The sequence below is a fragment of the Dermochelys coriacea genome, chromosome 4 (assembly GCF_009764565.3).
Source record: "Dermochelys coriacea isolate rDerCor1 chromosome 4, rDerCor1.pri.v4, whole genome shotgun sequence".
In the NCBI taxonomy this organism is placed as follows: domain Eukaryota; kingdom Metazoa; phylum Chordata; order Testudines; family Dermochelyidae; genus Dermochelys; species Dermochelys coriacea.
In genome coordinates, this window is record NC_050071.1 from 99,216,144 (window position 1) to 99,235,267 (window position 19,124).

A 19,124-nucleotide genomic window follows, 5' to 3' on the forward strand; every position below is an offset into this window, starting at 1 on the left:
CCCATAGGTCTCTGCAACCCCTCTCCCTCATCCCAGCCTCAACACTGTCACCCCACTAGTTCCTGAGCCCATGCTCCAGTCTTTCCCCCCCACTAACCATTCTGAACTCCAGTCTCTGACCCCCACAGCAGCTGTGTGTGTCCCACTCTGTCCTAACCTGGCTCGGCAGGCAGGGTGCTGTGATGAACTCTACTCCTGGGGGAATTCTGCAGCACTGGGCATAGTATTTTGTACTTTCCCACGTAAAAAACCATTTTACTTAAGAAGTGCTGCAGTTCCGTCTTTTGCCCACCAGAGACCGCCAGCCAGCTGTTCTAGAGCCAAGCGGCCTCTGGTGGGCAAAAGGCAGAACTGGAGTACTTCTTAGGCAAAATGGTTTTTATGCAGGAAAATACAAAATTATGCAAGACAGATGAATTCTGCACATCCACAGATGCGCAGAATTCCTCCAGGAATAGACTAAGGAATGATGACTAAGGGGTATAGAAAATAATGAATGGTAGAGAAAGTGAATTGGGTGTGCCTATGTATCTTTTTTCATAATGCAAGAACAGGAAGCATTCAGTTAAATTAATAGACAATACATTTAAAATATTTTTTAGACGGTGGAGCTTGTTGCCACAAGATATGTGGAGGCCAAGAGTTTAAAATAAAAAGGATAGGCATTTATGCATATACTGAAAACCTCCACAGTTATATAGCTAGCATAAGAATTTTTAGTTAACATAAATATTGCAAAGCTTCATGCTTCAGGGCATAAGCCAGTCAGGAGTTAGGAAGAAATGTACCTTATGGGGAAGTTGAACACCATTGGCGGGGAGAGGAGTGGGTTGGCAGCTTCCTTTGAAGCCCCAGGTACTAACTAATGTCACAGTCAAGTTACTGGATCACTAGTCAGGTCTGATATGACAGTTTCTTTGTTCCTGAATTCCCCATTATCTATAGCTCCAAACACTAAGAAGAAACTATTTATTGTCCCAATTTGGTCCCTCTGGGATGGAACACAGCAGTTGTTTAAAAGCACCCAATAGCACTGTTCAGGAGTTTAATACAGAAAGCTAAGAATACCATGTACCTCTATAACTGCAAGGAAACATGTAAGCAGGGAGAAAGTAATTGCCCTTGCTGAAACATGACCATGTTACTAGGGTTAATGTTCCCACTCTATGAAATGCACTATGTGATCTTTATTGACCGCAAGTGGTGTTTGTCTCCCTAGCAGCATAAAATCTGAAGATATCTTTGGTCTGCAGGACAAAATCCTGCCCTCAGTGAAGTCAATGGGAGTTTACCATTAATTTCAATGCGGCTGAGATTTCACCCATGGATTTTTCTTTTACCACTGTGTAAGATCAACAGTTCAAAACTATTTGTACTTTTGAGACAACCAGTTTTAAATATGGAATGGCGTATGGTTTTCCCACTGTTCACCATTTTAAATAAGTAATTTTCTTTCATTTCATATTGATGAAAGCATGTGTGTAATTATTTTTGTAAGATGATTTTCACTGTCAAAAGGAATGCTCCTTTTGTGAGTATTGAGGGCGGTAAGGGAGTTCTGAGAAAGGGGACAGGCAGGGAACAACATCATATTGCCAAGTTATTATTAACATAGAATATGCAACTATACCTGCAGTTATATCCTCAGTATGGTTGGATTTTAAAGGGGTAGTTTGAATGATGATATCAAGTATTTGCTGTATTAATACATCTCTTATGTAAACTGTCCATCTTGTTGTCCTCCTCTTTGTAGGTTAATTCATATCATGTTGACCTTTTCATCTTACCTCAATGCCTAATATTGTATAATTTACTTCGGTGACTTTTATTTATTTCGGTAAGAGCAATAGCAGTACTAATCCTACATCATATGAGTCAAGAACAGAACTGGAAATCTAAAAAGCATTTAATGTGTTGAATAATATAGGTTTATTTTTCCTTTCTCAGCAGATATATGGAGTGATCACTCATTTCAGACCGACCCCGACTTGCCACCTGGCTGGAAAAAAATCAATGATATTGCTGGGATCTATTATTGGCACATACCAACAGGAACAACCCAGTGGGAACGTCCTGTCTCCATACCTACAGATCTTCAGAGCTCAAGGAAAGGATCACTTAATTCTATTACCCCCATCTCCTACCCCAGAAATTGAGGTAAAATGTAGTGATCTCTTACTACTGAGTATTGAAAAGAAATTAGGATCTCTCAACCAGTTACTTGCACCTAAAACAATAACATAAGCTTTAGAATCCACTATACGTTGGCATCTCTAAATGTAGCTGTTTGTTGATAATAACCATAATGTTTTGTATTAATGGCTTTGTCTCATGAAACATCTTAAAGATTTGGATGTGTAGTGTGAAAGGAGACATCGTTTCTCGTACAAAATTAGACAGCCTGTATGTGTGATTAATGTGAAATGATTAAGGTTCCCTAGGGTACTGAAGCAATACTTCATTACACAGGTGCAGGCTATATAAAATATTTACACATTAACAGTCTCTTGGCTAGACTTTTTGTAATTACATCTTCTCTTAGCGGTTCAGTTGCTAGGAGTGTCACACAAACACATTGGAAGTTATACTCCAGACAGTAACTACTGAACGTATAGCTTATATTAAAATATACAAAGCATTCTAAAGTGCTTTCACTTTAGAATCATACCAGATAATTTATCTGAGCACAAACATCATTCTTTTGCGCTGAATTTTTAAACTAGAAACGGGGTGTCCTCTATCTTCAAGCATTGTGAAAAAGAAGAAAACTTGCTAAATATTTTTAATGGTGCTAACCCACTAAAATACCAATTTCTGGGCACTCCTGTGGGATAACTTACTGATGTCTATAGATGACAATATAAAATATACAAATGGAACAGTAAACTAGAAAAATTGCAGCTAATTTATAATTTTTGAAATATATATATATACTTGGCTTGCCTTGACCATGCAAACACTTAAATACATGTAACTTAACTTGCGTGATTTGAGTGGGACTACTCACATGAGTGAAGTTATGTTTAGGGTGTGAACCATTTCAGTTGTGGTTCACATGGATCAAGACTTCCCTGGAATTCGCTATATGCCAGACATGTTGACTATGAAATGGATAAAGTTAAGTGATATGAAGGATGAAGAGTGATCGGTTATCTCTCAGATAATTCTGAAATTCAGAGGAATTTAAAGTGCTACCAATGTTTCCAGTGTAAATTTCTGTATTTTAAAGTTTATAACTCAGTCATAAATTATTTATCTCCTTCTAAAACTTTATGGATAAGATTTTGACTTATAACTTACATCTTCAAAATAACTAAATTATGTAAAAATAAAAATCAGTAAGGATGCTAAATTACAGGGAGAAAATATGAATTTGTTTATTCAGTGTTTTTTCTTTCACTCATGGTAAAGTAGCTTTTAATTGTAGGACTGACATTTTTCATTTTAATATTACAGACAAGTATCATAGGGCTTGTGTACACAGTGGGGTGATGTGTTTTTTGAGTGTGTGATTTCTAAACCACACTAAAGAATTGCACACAAATTGATCTGGATAGACCCTGCTGGTGCACTTTAAAGTAATGCTGTTTGAAACAGTACTATGTTAAAGTGCACTAGGGAACCTTTGGTATGCACCAGGAAGTTCTACATGGACCAATTAATCTGCAACACACTAGTGCATTTTAGAAATCGCTCTCTGTAGACAGTATTACCTTACTGTGTAGACAAGCTCTTAAAACATTTGGGAATTACTTTTAATATTCAACTTTTACATTACAGACAATGGTTTGCCATGATAAAGGATAATAATTTTTTTTCTGATCTTCACATTAAAGTATCATGTGAAATCTATGAATTAAGAAAACAGAGGTTTGAATCCAATATATTAAAAATCCTGAAAAAGCTCTTATGAATGGTCATGCCAAGACCAATATCCAGGGCATAGGAGAGGGCCATGTAGATTTTGATACAATGTGGGCACTAATCCTGTAAGGTATCTGCCCAGGCAGAGCATTATACCTGTGCAGATCCCTTTGCAAGATCAGGAATATAGACTGTAGTATAGAAGTCTCTACACAGGAATTTATATAATAATAATTTCAACCAGCAAGCTCTCAGACAATTAATCTATATTTTAACGAGTCTCTAGATATGTTTCTATAATAAAGTTTTATGCAAAAATATGTTCGGTGGTGTCAAATTGCAATAGGAAATTGTCTCCAAGAGTTTCTCCGTTTTGTTTTGTAAATTTCTAACACAAGATGATTAAGTAATGTTGATTTTCGGACTGTACCAGTGCTGAAGCAGCAGTGTAATAGGATACCATATGTTCAAATAGGAGGACGTTGTCCCTGGACTGGCACGGTCTGGGAACACTGCAGAGGCAGTTAGCTGAGGCCCTGATAGGAAAGGGATTGGAAGGTCAACTTGTGGCACTCTCTAGCAACGCTAACTGAAGTGACGTGATATCAGGAATTTTGAAGTTAAATAAAAGATGGAATTGAGGGAGGACTCCAGTAAGTTCAGTTGGTTCTAGAAAGAGGGGTAAGGAAAGAAAAACAATGTTATAATGAACTAATCTTAGCGTATGTGCAGCGTGTCTCAAGTGGCATGTGACCAGGATTCATCATCGAATCTGGTCCACTGGTTGGATCATTAGCTTTCCCAGGTTGGGCTGGGTACTGACGGGGAGTGCAACATGAACGCTGATCTGTGCCTCCCCAATAGAAACTAAAGAATTCAAAGTCTAGTCTGAGTCACCTTCCTTTTTAAGTTTTTCTTTGGATTTTCCCAAGTCTCAAATTGCCACTTGATATTATTTTCTGTAAGTACCTCAGTTCCTCTGGGCAACTCGAGGATAGTGTTGGTCTCAGTTTAGAATGCCCTTGTTTCGTTGGACTGTAGCCCATCCTGAATGCTCCATACACATTTTTTTTTTAAAATGTGTGAATAGTATTCTGTGTCTATGTGTTTTTTATTTAATCAGAGAATTTGTGATATCATCAGTTAAACATTTCACTGAATACATGGATTTTGGTATAGAATAATTTGGTCTGGAAGGCTTATTAGTTCATTCCTCTGCATTGTGGCAAGATTCATACAACTTCTGTAGAAAAAGTTGGTGTGGATTTACAGGTTTCAGATGAATGAGAGTGAGCTGGAATAAAGTACCATTATACAGGGCACATTCCAGTTCAGCCCCAATATTATCTTTTTCCATCAGTTCACAAGAGTTTGCTTTATCTTCACCATACTTCTCTTGTTAGAAACCCCCAGCCCTCTTACACTCTACCTGAAATTTGTTTATTTGTGCTGTTCAGCCTTTCAGGTTTCTCAGATAAACACTTAGATATATTTTCTTCCTCAACAACTAATATTCTTACCCTTTTAAAGATCCTTTTTCTCATTCATTTATTTTTCTCTGTGTCTCTGTCTCTTAACTAAAGTGATATTCTGAAGCATTGCTTCAATCAGTAGAACATAGCCTTGAGTTGAAAGTGATTCTAATTTGACAAACTTCCTTAAGGAAGGTTTGTAAGGAACAAAGACAAAAGTCAGGTATTGTTTCGTAGTATATCTTGATATGAATATTTAGTACAAGTAAAACAAGTTAATCCAACAGAGAGAAGCAGAGAAACAGTGTGTAGGGGGAAAAATGACACTGTTAATGCAAATAACCAAAAAACCTTGGTCCAAATTGAAAAAGTGGAAAAAAATTAGTGTATTCTTAAATTTATTACGGTTTGGATTTTTTTTTGCTGGTTGCAAGACATTTTTTTCCTGCTTTTTTAGCAGCAGATGCTTCTGTGCCATTTTCATCAGCACAGAAAATGGTTCCAGTATAATGGTAGGTTAAGAATAATTTGAAAAATCCTGCGACCTGTTCAGAGGAAAATGGTAAATAATGCTAAATATGTGGATTTTATATACCTTTTTTAAAAAATATCTTGAAAATCTGTTTTGGCCATGAACAATTTATAGAGTACTCTCCAATAAGTTATTGAATAAATTAATTTGACAACCTTTATGTTCAGAATATAAAATATCCTCTTCCAAGTTTTTGAGATTATTTTTATCTTGTTGCCTTTTTCCTTAATTATATCTTGCAACCAGAAGCAAATTTAGTATGAGTAGAACATGGGAGATACTTTTTTGTATCTAATCTTAGCATTTTTGAAGGTTTAAGGTGAATTCCCTACATTAATCGTTTAGAAGCATAGATTTTCAGAAGGGATCTAACTGATGGTATGAATTTCATTAGTTTCTTTATATTATAATAAAGTTTATTGCTATGTTCTCCCCTACATGGGAATAGCCTGTGGAGGGCAAAGGAAACCACAGGATTTCACTTTCCCTCGGGGGTGGGATTTATCCTTGGAGGTGGGGGCACAACAGCAGGAGCTGGTGGTTTGGTCCCTTTAAACTATGGATCGTAAGGAATCCTCAAGAAGCAAGGTTTCTCTCTACTGGCTCTTCCCTGCCATAGGATCTATGGCTCTTATAGGCTAATCGTTTACAAGCTAGGGGTTCCCAAGGGAAAGCTGTGCTGATCCTATTAACTACCACTAAACTCCAGGTACAGTGTAACAGGATGACAGCTACTGCAGGAGCAGTTCTATCCAGGAGCTTCTGCAGCATGGGTGTTTCAGGAACATCTATCTCCTAAAGGCAGGGATTCGTAGCACAAGTTAATTCAGAATTAGGTTGTATTAATTTGTGCTGCTTTGCCTGGTAAAAGTGGGTTAATAAATCTGAGGGGGTCAGCCTGAATAGAGCTTTTTAATATTGGGGAATTTAATGGGAGGAAAGAGATGGTCTAATGTCATCTAAATGTCATATTCTCCCTCCACAGCAGTTGAGTAACTCCTGTTCAAGTCCATGGGAGTTACTCATATACTGTGGAGAGACGGAGAATAGGGACTCTGTGATTGGCACTTAAGCTGTGTCTATCCTATGAGCTAGGGATGTGATTCCCCTGCTTGTGTACTCATACTTGTACTAGCTCTCATTGAACGAGCACAAGTATAAATAGCAGTGTAGCCATGGCAGCACAGGTAGTGGCAACGGAGATGAATACGCAGTCTCCTGAAACCAGTGGTTACAGCTAAGCCAGGCCTGGGCTACTGTGGGTACACCACTATTTATACTCCTGCTAGCTCCATATGAGCCAGGAAATCACACTCCTAGCCTGTAGAGCAGACATCATGTTAAATAACTGCCCTCTGGCACTCTTTGCAGAGAAATAATGCATCTCTCAGCTTGCTGATACTGATTGTAACAATGTTAAAATGTGCATTTGATAGATTTTATAGCAGTTTCCTTAGAGACTTTTGAATGAGGTTAGGGACATTCGTTGTTTGTTTAAAAAAAAAACACACAAGGAAGTTGTGTTAGATTGTTCAGAATCGTTTTTGTTGCAAGAAGTCTGCCTGTGATCCCTACTAATCACCTTTTACCGTCCATTGTCCTTTTTTCTTCCTGTGATCTGGAAATTATTTGACCCTTGTGCTGTACATTGCCTTGTATTTCAGTGTTTCCAGTTCACACTATATTTAGAGTTAGAATACTCAACAAATGAAGCCCAGAGAAATGAAAATTCCATTTTTCTCTGAATTGCTGTTTTGTAGCAGGTCATAGCAGTTATGGCCAACATTCACATTCAGACTCATTTTGCTTGCTTTCAAGATCATACCTAAAGAGTAATCTCATTGTCTGTTTTTAATTCATATTAACTTTTCCTTGTTCCAATCATTTGTTTTGGTAAGTAACTGTAGAAACATCTCCTTCTGACCCTGCCCCCCACCCCTTCAAATGCCATTGTATACTGGACTAACTAGTTGAAGTTTTGAGGGGATCTGTTCCCTAACCCATCCTGTAAATATCAATGCTAACAACAGTGTCTTGTGTTTTTTTTTCTTTTTTTTTTTAATCAATGTGCTTCTTCCTGTGTGAATAATTATATGTCTAGAACAGCCATGGAGTGATTTTGCTGTACTGAATGGGGGAAAGATTAATAGTGACATTGGAAGGCAAGTATATTGTCAGATTTTAGACTATTTAATACTATTACCCTTGTTTTTGCATGGCAGTGGCTGTATTTTTTTGTTTTGTTTTGTTTTGTTTTGTTTTGTTTTTTGCTCCACAAATGTCATTCATAATATAGACCAAAGTAAATGGGATATTGCTAGGGATGTCTAGCATTCAAACATGCTGCCATTTCTGATCTTTCCACTTAGAATGGATTCAGTCTAAATCAACAGGGTAAATATCATCTTGTAAAAATAAGATGCCTGCACTGAATGAAAATAATGTGAAAATATATGCATGCCTTTTTTAACTTTATACAGAAACACTGTATGCTTCTTGGCAGAGAGGATTTTATTTCCCTTTGAATTAGAGGTAATTTGCAGTAGCACATGCCTGAAAATGTATTAATAATGGTATGTTTATCTTTAGACCTTCATGCAGCCACAGTGAATCCAGACCCCAGTCTAAAAGAATTTGAGGGAGCAACATTACGCTATGCGTCTTTGAAGCTCAGGTATGTTGTTTTAAGAAATCTCCATAGAGTGGCCACCTTGAATATGTTGCACTGTGCTATAAACTATATTGACTGTAAACCCTATTTTCAATATTTATTCAATGTTATCTCATTGTTGCCTTGTACTCCCCTGTCTGTCTGTATCCATCTGTTTCTCCTGTCTTATATTTAGGCTATAAGCTCTTTGGAGCAGGGACTATCCTTTTGTTCCATGTTTCTACAGTGCCACTCTGGGGTTCTGATCCATGATTAGGGCTCCTAAACACTGTGGTAATACAAATAATTAATAATAATTTTTCATTACAGAAATGCTCCACAGTCTAATGAAGATGATTCCTGTAGCATCAACAGCGATCCAGAAGCCAAGGTCTGTAAGAAAATATTTAAATAGGATAGCAGTTAAGCTTGTAATTGTAAACAATGCATGCAGGGAGCAAGTTGTCTTCTAGGTTTAAACTTAAATACCCCATTCAAGATGTTAGTTGAAATGGTGATATTTTGGCACAATGCACATTATGTGAGTCTCTAAGAGTATGTATATACTGCAATGTAAGCCCGGACTCAGATTCAGTCTTCAGCCCAAACCGCCTTCCATCTACATTCAAATTTATCAGACTCGGACTTGATCCAAGGATCCAAGGGTGGAGGGTTTGAGCCAGGGTCAAGCCGAGACCCAGGGTTTGAGCTCTGTTGCTTTGCAGTATGGATGCAGCCCCCGCATCTCGGATCCTAGGAATCTTCCAAAAGTATCCCACGGGCCAACTTCCTTTGTCATCTCTACTTCAGTCGACTCTAGGAGGTTTCTGTCTTGTATGTGCTTTCACTGCTCAGTCTCGTTCATGCACTTTTTTTTTTCTGTGTGATTCTGTTGTTAGTGGTGTTTTGATGTGGTAATGGCACCTAGCATGCCTGGCAATCAGTGAATGCTGTGCTTTTCTAATACATTTATAAATAAAGCTTTTTATTTAATCAAGAAAGTTGATTGCTATCCCCGCATCACATCATACAATGTCCATGTAAAGTAATAAAGGTAAATACATGATCAGGGACAATTAGGCGTTAATAAGCAAACACTGTTCCTCAGTACAGTTGTCTATATGAATCCATACTTCACTCACTTCATTACATTAATCCCTACTGTGAATCCCTTCTTCCCCCATTTCTTAAGTAATCAGGTCTTCATAAATAAACTGCATGGCAATTAACTCCTCACCCCTCCCCAAGCACTGAAATACCCTACAATCAATGAGCTCCATCCCCACAAGCAAATTCATAAAGGTGCTTATTTGCCCTCTTCCGCTGGGCCATGCAAGTCCATAATGTGGGAGCACAAAGCATCCCTGACTTCTGTTGCCTGGGTGCATCCAGCTCCAGCTGTGGTAGTTGCACTTTCTGGCTGAGAAAGGTCCATTCAGGGGGAAATGGCTCACCTCTGGCTTCATAGAGATTGTGAAGACCACAGCAAGCCCCAGTAACGTGGACAGCATTGATAACACTGGCATCCAAACAGATCTATAAACATCTCCAACGGGCTTTCAGTCTGCCAAAAGCACATTCTATACCTGCTGTGGGTGTAATTTTGCCAGGGCCTCTGAAATCAGGGTATGGTTTATAAGCCAACGCAAAAGGGGGTATGTGGGGTCCCCCAGAATAACAGTGGGGACAGTAACTCCATTTCTGACAGTGTCAGTTGGTTGGACTGGTGTCCCAGCCTGCCCTGAATGTAGATTCCTGATCGGCAAAAAACTCTGGCATCATGAACTTTCCCAGTGCAGCCACATTGACATTCATAAATTGGCCTCTCTGGTCCATAAGGGCCTGCAAAGCAATGGGGTAGTACCCATTGTGGTTTATATACTTGTGCTCCTTGAGGAGGGCAATTAATGGGCATGAGTTCCATCTATGGCCCCAGTGCAGTTTGGGAATCCCATTCTCTCATAGCCAGCAATTACTTCAGGAATATCTTGTATGCGGGCACTAGGCAGTCTGGTATCTGGTTGGTTTGACTTGGGTCTGCGTGCTGCAATGTGGGTGCTGGAGCCCCAGGTTCGAGTCTGTGTTAGAAAATTTTTAATGTGGGGTTAACAATTGGTGTAGATATTCAAGCCTTGTGTTCTCTAACCTAGGGTCAGCTGACTTGAGTCCCACTCTGCCTGGGCTTACATTGCAGTGTAGCCATACTCATCATGTCAATAAAAATAGCAGGACTAAATCCTCATTCAAGTGGACTGAAAATATACCCTTAAGGGTGTTGTTTTTTAAAACTGACTAAAGCCAAGAAATTCAATATTAGGGTTAAAACTCCTATTGACACTTCATACTTAACTGACTCCTATGGTAGTACAATTAATTTTCACACCTTGAATTGAGACCTTGTTGCTACTGTAGGCCAAGTATCTCCACACAGGGGTGAATTAAGGACTGAATGTAAACCTAAAGTCTGAAATTATTTCCTTTTGTGTTTAAATCAGACCCTTTGTTGTTATTTTAGTAGAGCTTTGTTTTTTTAAAAGTGTGCATGTTTGAGCACTTATCTCCACATCTGTCATTTAGTCTTTTGTGGGCTACTTCGATGCGTTGTACATGTATATTTTAGGGATGTTTACAATCTCTAATTTGAAATCCAAATAATTTATATACTCTTTTCTGCTATGTCATCAATCTACAATGATTGGCAGAGGGAACATAATCTTCTTATATGTTAAATATGCTATTTAACAGATTTAATAGATACAATGGTATTTCCAAACACATTTTGGGGGAAAATAGACTGCTCAATGGACTTAGTTTTCTGTTTGCACAATTATTAGTCAATACATGCATTTCGAGTTAACAGGCTGATCATTTAAAAAGCAAGGGTTCTAAAAGGAAAATGTGGTAACCCTAAATTCTGAGTACAGTTTTTTAACAGGATGACAGCTGCTGCTGCAGTAGTGAGAAGCATAGGTCTTCACAAACCAGCCAAGAAGCTAGTCTCTTAAAAATAAATCTTACAAGGTGATGTAGAACAAGGAGGTAATATTTGGAGAAGTTGGATTCTGCACAAGGTGATCTGCAAAGGTTAATATTATAAACCTGTTCTGCAGGAAAGCCTGTGGCAGTATTGCTGTAGGCCACCAAGAAGTTTTGTTTCTTCCATCCCTTTCCCTTGCTTATATGTCTGTTCATGTAGAATGCAAGCTCTATGGGATAGGAACCAGTCTTCTGTGTCAGTGCAGCACCTAGCACACTGTTGACATGTTATAAATGATTAATAATAACTGAGCACTCGTATTTCTGGGATCTCCGCAATGGGCAGGAGAAGGGAGAAGTCAGGAATATGAAGTGAAAGAACTGTATTTTCTGTGGGCCCTTTCTTTTCTGTATCAGTTACTGTAGTCAGAGTTCTTTATATGCTGTGCACCACTGGCTTGTTGAGTCATTATAGTGGTGGTGGTAGTAATGTCTAAATCTCTTGTTCTACCTGTGTGATTTCATGATGCTAACATTATTTTTTTATTTTCATAGCATCTTTCATTCCTCAAACTCTTTACAAACTACATACGTTATGGACACCATCATTGCACTGTACCTATCTATGACATGAGAGGCTGGCAAGACTTGCTGCATGCTACACAAAAAGAAAATGAGTACTTGTGGCACCTTAGAGACTAACAAATTTATTTGTTAGTTTCTAAGGTGCCACAAGTACTCCTTTTCTTTTTGCGAATACAGACTAACACGGCTGCTACTCTGAAACCTGTCTGCATGCTACACAGTACAGGGATGGGAAATGTTGGCCAAAGGGTCTAGGGCAAATCCTTACCCTTATGAAAAGTGCCATGGGATCTCTAATGCCCACCACAGACAGGGGTTTTACAATATGAACCCCCTTGCCCCCCAGTAAACTCCATTGTAGTCAGTTTATTCAAAAGGATATAGGGCTGAGAGAACCCTGCTTAGATTTGAAGCAGTGATTTCAGAAAGACTAGATGCATCAAACCAGTAGTTTAGCCTCTTAAGCATCCCCTTTGGCACATCATCTGTATCATCTTTGTTACATTAAAATCAAAAATACAAATCTAACGTGGCAGAAAGTACAGTTTTCCTCCTTTGATTTTTTAGGTGAGTTTGGTATGTATTTTTTTCTACTTTTGAAGAATTAAAATCCCAAACCAGACAGATTTTTTTATGTTCTATTTATTAAAGTGACAGCAGTTTTAAAACATATTTACAAAGAGAGCTAGTGAGTATGTTTTAAGTAATAGAAAAAAATTAACCGTTATTGTTTTAACACCCCCACACACACACTTCCCTCCCAAACAGTTCTGAATATTGTACCTTTTTCAGCAAAGAAAACTGTTTGCCACCTTCTGGACAGCCATGAGAATTATTTTCTTGCAAAACATATTTCTATAAATGTCTAATTATATTTGAAAGTGTTGGTGCCAGGAAAGAGCTCATAGCTGGTGTTCAGGTAGTTTCTGGTACAGGTTAAGTGAGATTCATCAACTAAAACAGTCAGATACAAAACAGTAAACAGAAATTGTTTCTATATGCATTTTGATATAGGGCATAAATTCAAATTTAGATAATTGGGAATTGGATAACTGAGGTTTACTTGTAATGGAGAAGATAGAAAAGCAGAAAAATGATTGATTGAACCCAACTGCTTTATTTAAATAATGTATTTCAGTGGGAATTTATTGAGGAGGAGACAATGCTAAGCTAACACTAGTTCAGTATATAAGCATTTTACTTCAGGGAATTACTGTTTATTCTAAGATGTGAAAATGAATTTGATTTGGAGTACACAGTGGACAGCTGCTCAAATCACAGAAACCACATCCCTCTTGGTTAATTTAAGGCCCAATCCTGCAATTTGTTAAATGTTACCTGGAAGGTGCTGAGGGCTCCAAACTCTAATGCTGGAATGGGAATTGAGAGGCTTAGCACCTCCCAGGATCAGTTGCACAGACTGTAAATTCCTGTAGGCATAGGACTGTCTATGTGATTGTAAAGTCCCATGTTTACCTACAGCACTATATAAAAAGTAGTATTTTGCCATGATTGGAATTCTGCTCAGAAGGAAGGTGTAGGAATCTCTCAGTGAGGTGGGGGGAGAGAGCGGTGGTTTACACTTTGTCTCACTCACATGGGTAAGAATCCTCTTCTCTCAACTTAATATGCAAAATGTTCATCTAAAACATAGACAAAAGTGTCAATGTACTTGATGATAAGCTTGCTTTTTACTCCATGTTTATTGTTTTACCTTTTCCTCATTGAAGGACTGTTGAGAAAGATCTCAGCTAGGCTTATTGGCTGTCTAGCCGCCTTCTTTACATTCCACTTTCTTGTTTTATTCACATCTAGCAATTGCTGTGGCTATTGCTGTGATTGCTCCATACTCTAGCCTTTCTCCCTGATTGGTTCTACTTGCCCTCCATTTCTCTTTTGCAATTGTGAAAGGATGGAAGATGGTATCAGAATCTGGCCCTTAATTTTGCTGAGTAGTACCTTCTGTACAGATATTTCCATTGAAATCAAGGAGAACTACAGCATGAGAATCTGGATCTATGTGTTTGTTTCATGCAGCACTAAGCACATTGTCAGTGTTTCGCAAAAACATAGCATCTCAATTTTCGTAAGATCTGGTGATTAGTTTAGCTTTGCGAAAACATTTTAGCATTATGCAAAATAATATTTTGCAAAACAGAAAGTAAAGCTGTAAACACCTGGCATTGTGCAGTCATATAGTAATGTAACCACAATTCTTACGGACTTCTTACGGAAGAAGACACAACAGAAAATGTCTTGCCTCTTTGGATACTCAGTCAGCTAGCACATAATCTGTTGATTTACATTATTCGGTGGCTTGGCAATCCAAATTCCACTCCAAGAAACTGGACAGAGAACTTTGGGCTGAAGAGAATGGTGCTTTTTCACCGAGTTCTTAGGTATTGGAAGAGAACCACTAAGAAATGAGGCCTCCCTGGAAACCACTCTGTCCCAAAGGGAATGTCTATGAAGTATGCAGTAGCCTGTAGCATTGAGATCAACAGACTTGAGCTTACGGGGCTTCTGCTAAAAATAGCTGTGTAGACATTGCTTTTAAATTTGTGGTTTAGGCTGGATCTCAGGCTCCAAAGCCCACCCCCGACCCTCCATTTGGAATAATCTACCTCTGCTAGACACATCATTGCCAAAAAATGGCCCTGTAAAAATAATATGCAGACATTCCCAGGGAGCTGATGGCCATTCCCAAATGTGTAATGGCACTGGTTAGGCATATGCTGTACTTGTTGGCATCCTGAAATTCCTTAGCAAGCTGCTCTATTTGTTGGTCAATGCTTGGTCACCATACAAAACTTCTGGCGAGTGCCTTCATTTTTACTACCCTTAGGTGATCTATGTGGAACTCTTCTAAAATTCTTGTGTGCAGTTTACTAGGTATAACAACACAAATTCCCCACATAACACATGCTTGATGTATGATAAAATTGCCATTGCATGTGTATGAGTGCCAGATTAAGGCTGTCATTATATTTATGGCCCTTCATAGTGGCTTCATAAACCCAAGCTAGTGTGGGATCCCTCTTGGTTTCTACCCGTTTTGTTCAATATCTTCATAAATGATCTGGAGGATGGTGTGGATTGCACTCTCAGCAAATTTGCGGATGATACTAAACTGGGAGGAGTGGTAGATACGCTGGAGGGGAGGGATAGGATACAGAAGGACCTAGACAAATTGGAGGATTGGGCCAAAAGAAATCTAATGAGGTTCAATAAGGATAAGTGCAGGGTCCTGCACTTAGGATGGAAGAATCCAATGCACCGCTACAGACTAGGGACCGAATGGCTCGGCAGCAGTTCTGCGGAAAAGGACCTAGGGGTGACAGTGGACGAGAAGCTGGATATGAGTCAGCAGTGTGCCCTTGTTGCCAAGAAGGCCAATGGCATTTTGGGATGTATAAGTAGGGGCATAGCGAGCAGATCGAGGGACGTGATCGTTCCCCTCTATTCGACACTGGTGAGGCCTCATCTGGAGTACTGTGTCCAGTTTTGGGCCCCACACTACAGGAAGGATGTGGATAAATTGGAAAGAGTACAACGAAGGGCAACGAAAATGATTAGGGGTCTAGAGCACATGACTTATGAGGAGAGGCTGAGGGAGCTGGGATTGTTTAGTCTGCAGAAGAGAAGAATGAGAGGGGATTTGATAGCTGCTTTCAACTACCTGAAAGGGGGTTTCAAAGAGGATGGCTCTAGACTGTTCTCAATGGTAGCAGAAGACAGAACGAGGAGTAATGGTCTCAAGTTGCAATGGGGGAGGTTTAGATTGGATATTAGGAAAAACTTTTCACTAAGAGGGTGGTGAAACACTGGAATGCGTTACCTAGGGAGGTGGTAGAATCTCCTTCCTTAGAGGTTTTTAAGGTCAGGCTTGACAAAGCCCTGGCTGGGATGATTTAACTGGGACTTGGTCCTGCTTTGAGCAGGGGTTGGACTAGATGACCTTCTGGGGTCCCTTCCAACCCTGATATTCTATGATTCTATGATTCTATGATTCTATACTCAATCACACTACAAGTCACTGGGGCACATCTAATGTGAAACAAGTTGACAAATGCGATAGATTCTGTCTCTATTAAGGCCATCTTTCATCTAGCAAGGGCAGGTGGGAGAGCCCATCTGCATTTGTGTGCACTTCTGTTCTTTGAATTCGATGTCACAGACGTAACCAGCTAAGAAAAACTTCCTAACTGTAAGAATAGTAGGACAATGGAACAAACTGCCTCGGGAGATCATGGAATCTCCTTCACTGTAGGTTTTCAAAAGGAGGCTGGACAGCCATCTGTCTTGGATGATTTAGACACAACAAATCCTGCATCTTGGCAGGGGGTTAGACTAGATGACTCTTGCAGTCCCTTTTAACCCTATGGTTCTACGATTTTATAATTCTAAGAGAGTCCAGCATTGCATACGTGCTGTCATTGTCATAGAAACTGCCTATTTCAGATGAAGGATTGCTACTAGGGGTTGGTATTTCATGACAAAGATGAATTTCCTCCCATATAGATACAGTTTGAATTTCTTCACACGCTATTCCAGACTGAAAGCCTCTTTGATTTTTTTTGTGCATATTTACATTCTGAAAGATCTGAAGGAAAATTCTGTAGGTCTCTCACTGCCATCTGGCATAGTGTGCCATATAACTGGCCCAGTTACATATCAGGAAGCATCAATGTTAATTTGATAGGCAAGGATGGGTTAAAGCGTGTAAGCATGCTGCCTGATGTGACCAGTTCTTTTGCTTCCAGGGAAGTTTTTTTTGACACTCATGCGATCATACCCACTTTTGACTAGTTTGCAGTAAACAGTTTAGCAGATGTAATGCAGTTGCTAGATTTGTTATAAGTTGGCTAATGTAGTTGATAAATCCTAGAAATAATCTAAATTGGGACACATCCTTTGGTGGTGGAGATTTCAGGGTTGCTTTAATCTTCTTCTGAGATTTAAGTATGCCCTGTGCATCACAAATGTGCCCACTGTAAGCTACTGAGTCCTTGAGAAATTTCCATTTTATGCAATTGGCTGGTAACCCATATTCTTTTAGACATTTTAATACCCTTTTTAGGGTTTCCAAATGTTCTTCTTCACATCCACCGTCACTATAGTGTCATTCAAATAACACTGTGTTCTCAGAATACCTTGCAAAACTTGGTCCATTGCCATAAACAGGAGCTGAAGCAATGCCAAACACTAGCTTGTTGTACTGGTACAGACACTTGTGTATGTTGATTTGTGAGGTATGCCTTAGACTCTTCCTCTACCTCCATCGGTCGGTAACCTATGACAAATTAATTTTGCTGAATCATTGTCCTGCTGCCAGTGTAGCAAAAATGTCTCAAATGCGAGGCAGAGGGCATTTTTAAACTTTCAGTACAGGTTTATGGTGACCTTAACATCTCCACAGACCCTAACTGTACCACACTTTTTTACAGTTGGAAAAATAGGAGTTCCTCACTCGCTCCAGGGGGCCACTTTTGAAAGTATGTATTTTCTTTCCAGATGTTACAGTTCAGCATCTACCTTTGAACAGATACTGTAAGGAACAGGTCGAGCTTTGTGGAACTTGAGTTATGCCTTCTCAGCTAGGATTATTTTAGCCTTCGTGTATTTGAGTTCCTATCCCTTCTAGCTGTTCTTCAGCTGTTTTAGTGGGATCTGCTGAAAGTGACTGCAACATCTTTTATAGATTATTTTTTCAATCCAATGGAACCTAATGTAACCATTCACAACCCACAGGTCTGGTCCCCCTTTTCTCAATGATACGTAAGTCTAATAAACGATGATTATTGTTACACTCCACATTCACTTGCATCACTCCAATTGGCACTAGCTTTTCTCCCATAAAGGTTTTAGCAACATCGGTGTTTCCCTCGGTTTGGTATTTTAAAAGTTTTCATATTCTGAATGTGAAATAAGTCACTGTGGAACCTGTGTCTAATTCCATTCTGAGTGTTTTTCCTTCCACCCTCGGTTTCAAACAGATTGCTAACTTGTCAGTTTTGCTCACACTATATATATCCAAGCTAGCTTCTCTGTGTATACGTTGATATTCCTTTTCTTATACCCTGATTTGATCTCTTCCTTTTTTCTCTTAATATGAAAAACAGCTTGGATCTGACCTTTTTATTACAGCTTCTGCAATATGCATCTTAAATTGACAATAAGAAGGTATCAGAGTAGCAGCCGTGTTAGTCTGTATTCGCAAAAAGAAAAGGAGTACTTGTGGCACCTTAGAGACTAACAAATTTATTAGAGCATAAGCTTTCGTGAGCTACAGCTCATGCATCCGATGAAGTGAGCCGTAGCTCACGAAAGCTTATGCTCTAATAAATTTGTTAGTCTCTAAGGTGCCACAAGTACTCCTTTTCTTTTTGCGAATAAGAAGGTAGAAACCTTTTTCACACCAGTAACGTGTCTGTCTGAGTGGACCAGCTCTTGCATTGGGTTAGTTTATGCATTCCTACTTCTGTTTTAGCTCTGTTATGCAGTTCTATTGTCCCTTGCTGTAATTTCTCCTGCACGTTTAAAAGTGAGATTTTCCTCCGTTAAGAACCTCTACTGTATGCTTTCATTAAGCAGTCCGTACACAAAACTGTCTGAATGCCTCGTTAAACCCATCTTAAAAGCCAGTGTTCTGATAATCTTTTTATCTCTGTTGCAGAGGAAATACGTTTACCTTCAAGTTGATTCTGCTTATGAAACATTAACCTTTCAGCTGTCATCAGGGGCTTGGGTGCCAAATGTTCTTGAATAATTTGCACTATCTCTTTAAAGGTTTTGCTTGCTGGCTTCTTTGGGGGCAGTCAGACTGATTACTAAACTGTATATTTTTCCTTTAATCACTCTCGGTAACACTGCTACCTGTTTTTCTGGGGCATCTCATTTACTTCAAAATACTGCTCCAGCCTCTCTCTGTATGTGGGCCAGTCCTTGATGGCACTATGGAAGGCCTCCACATTTCCAGTATAGCCTGGCATTTCACCTAGCTGCTGTCAGGGTAGTAGTTTGGAGTACTCTCTCTGCTGTTCTA

At 39.1% G+C, this 19,124-nt stretch overlaps 1 protein-coding gene across 1 annotated transcript in view; it reads left to right on the top strand.

Annotated features, from left to right (window-relative positions):
* APBB2 (amyloid beta precursor protein binding family B member 2) overlaps positions 1-19,124 on the top strand; it is a 343,888-nt gene that overhangs the window by 216,420 nt on the left and 108,344 nt on the right. Inside the window, 4 exon segments of the mRNA XM_038400116.2 lie at positions 1,948-2,157; positions 7,970-8,041; positions 8,458-8,542; positions 8,849-8,909. Coding sequence (XP_038256044.1) covers positions 1,948-2,157; positions 7,970-8,041; positions 8,458-8,542; positions 8,849-8,909 — 428 coding nt within the window.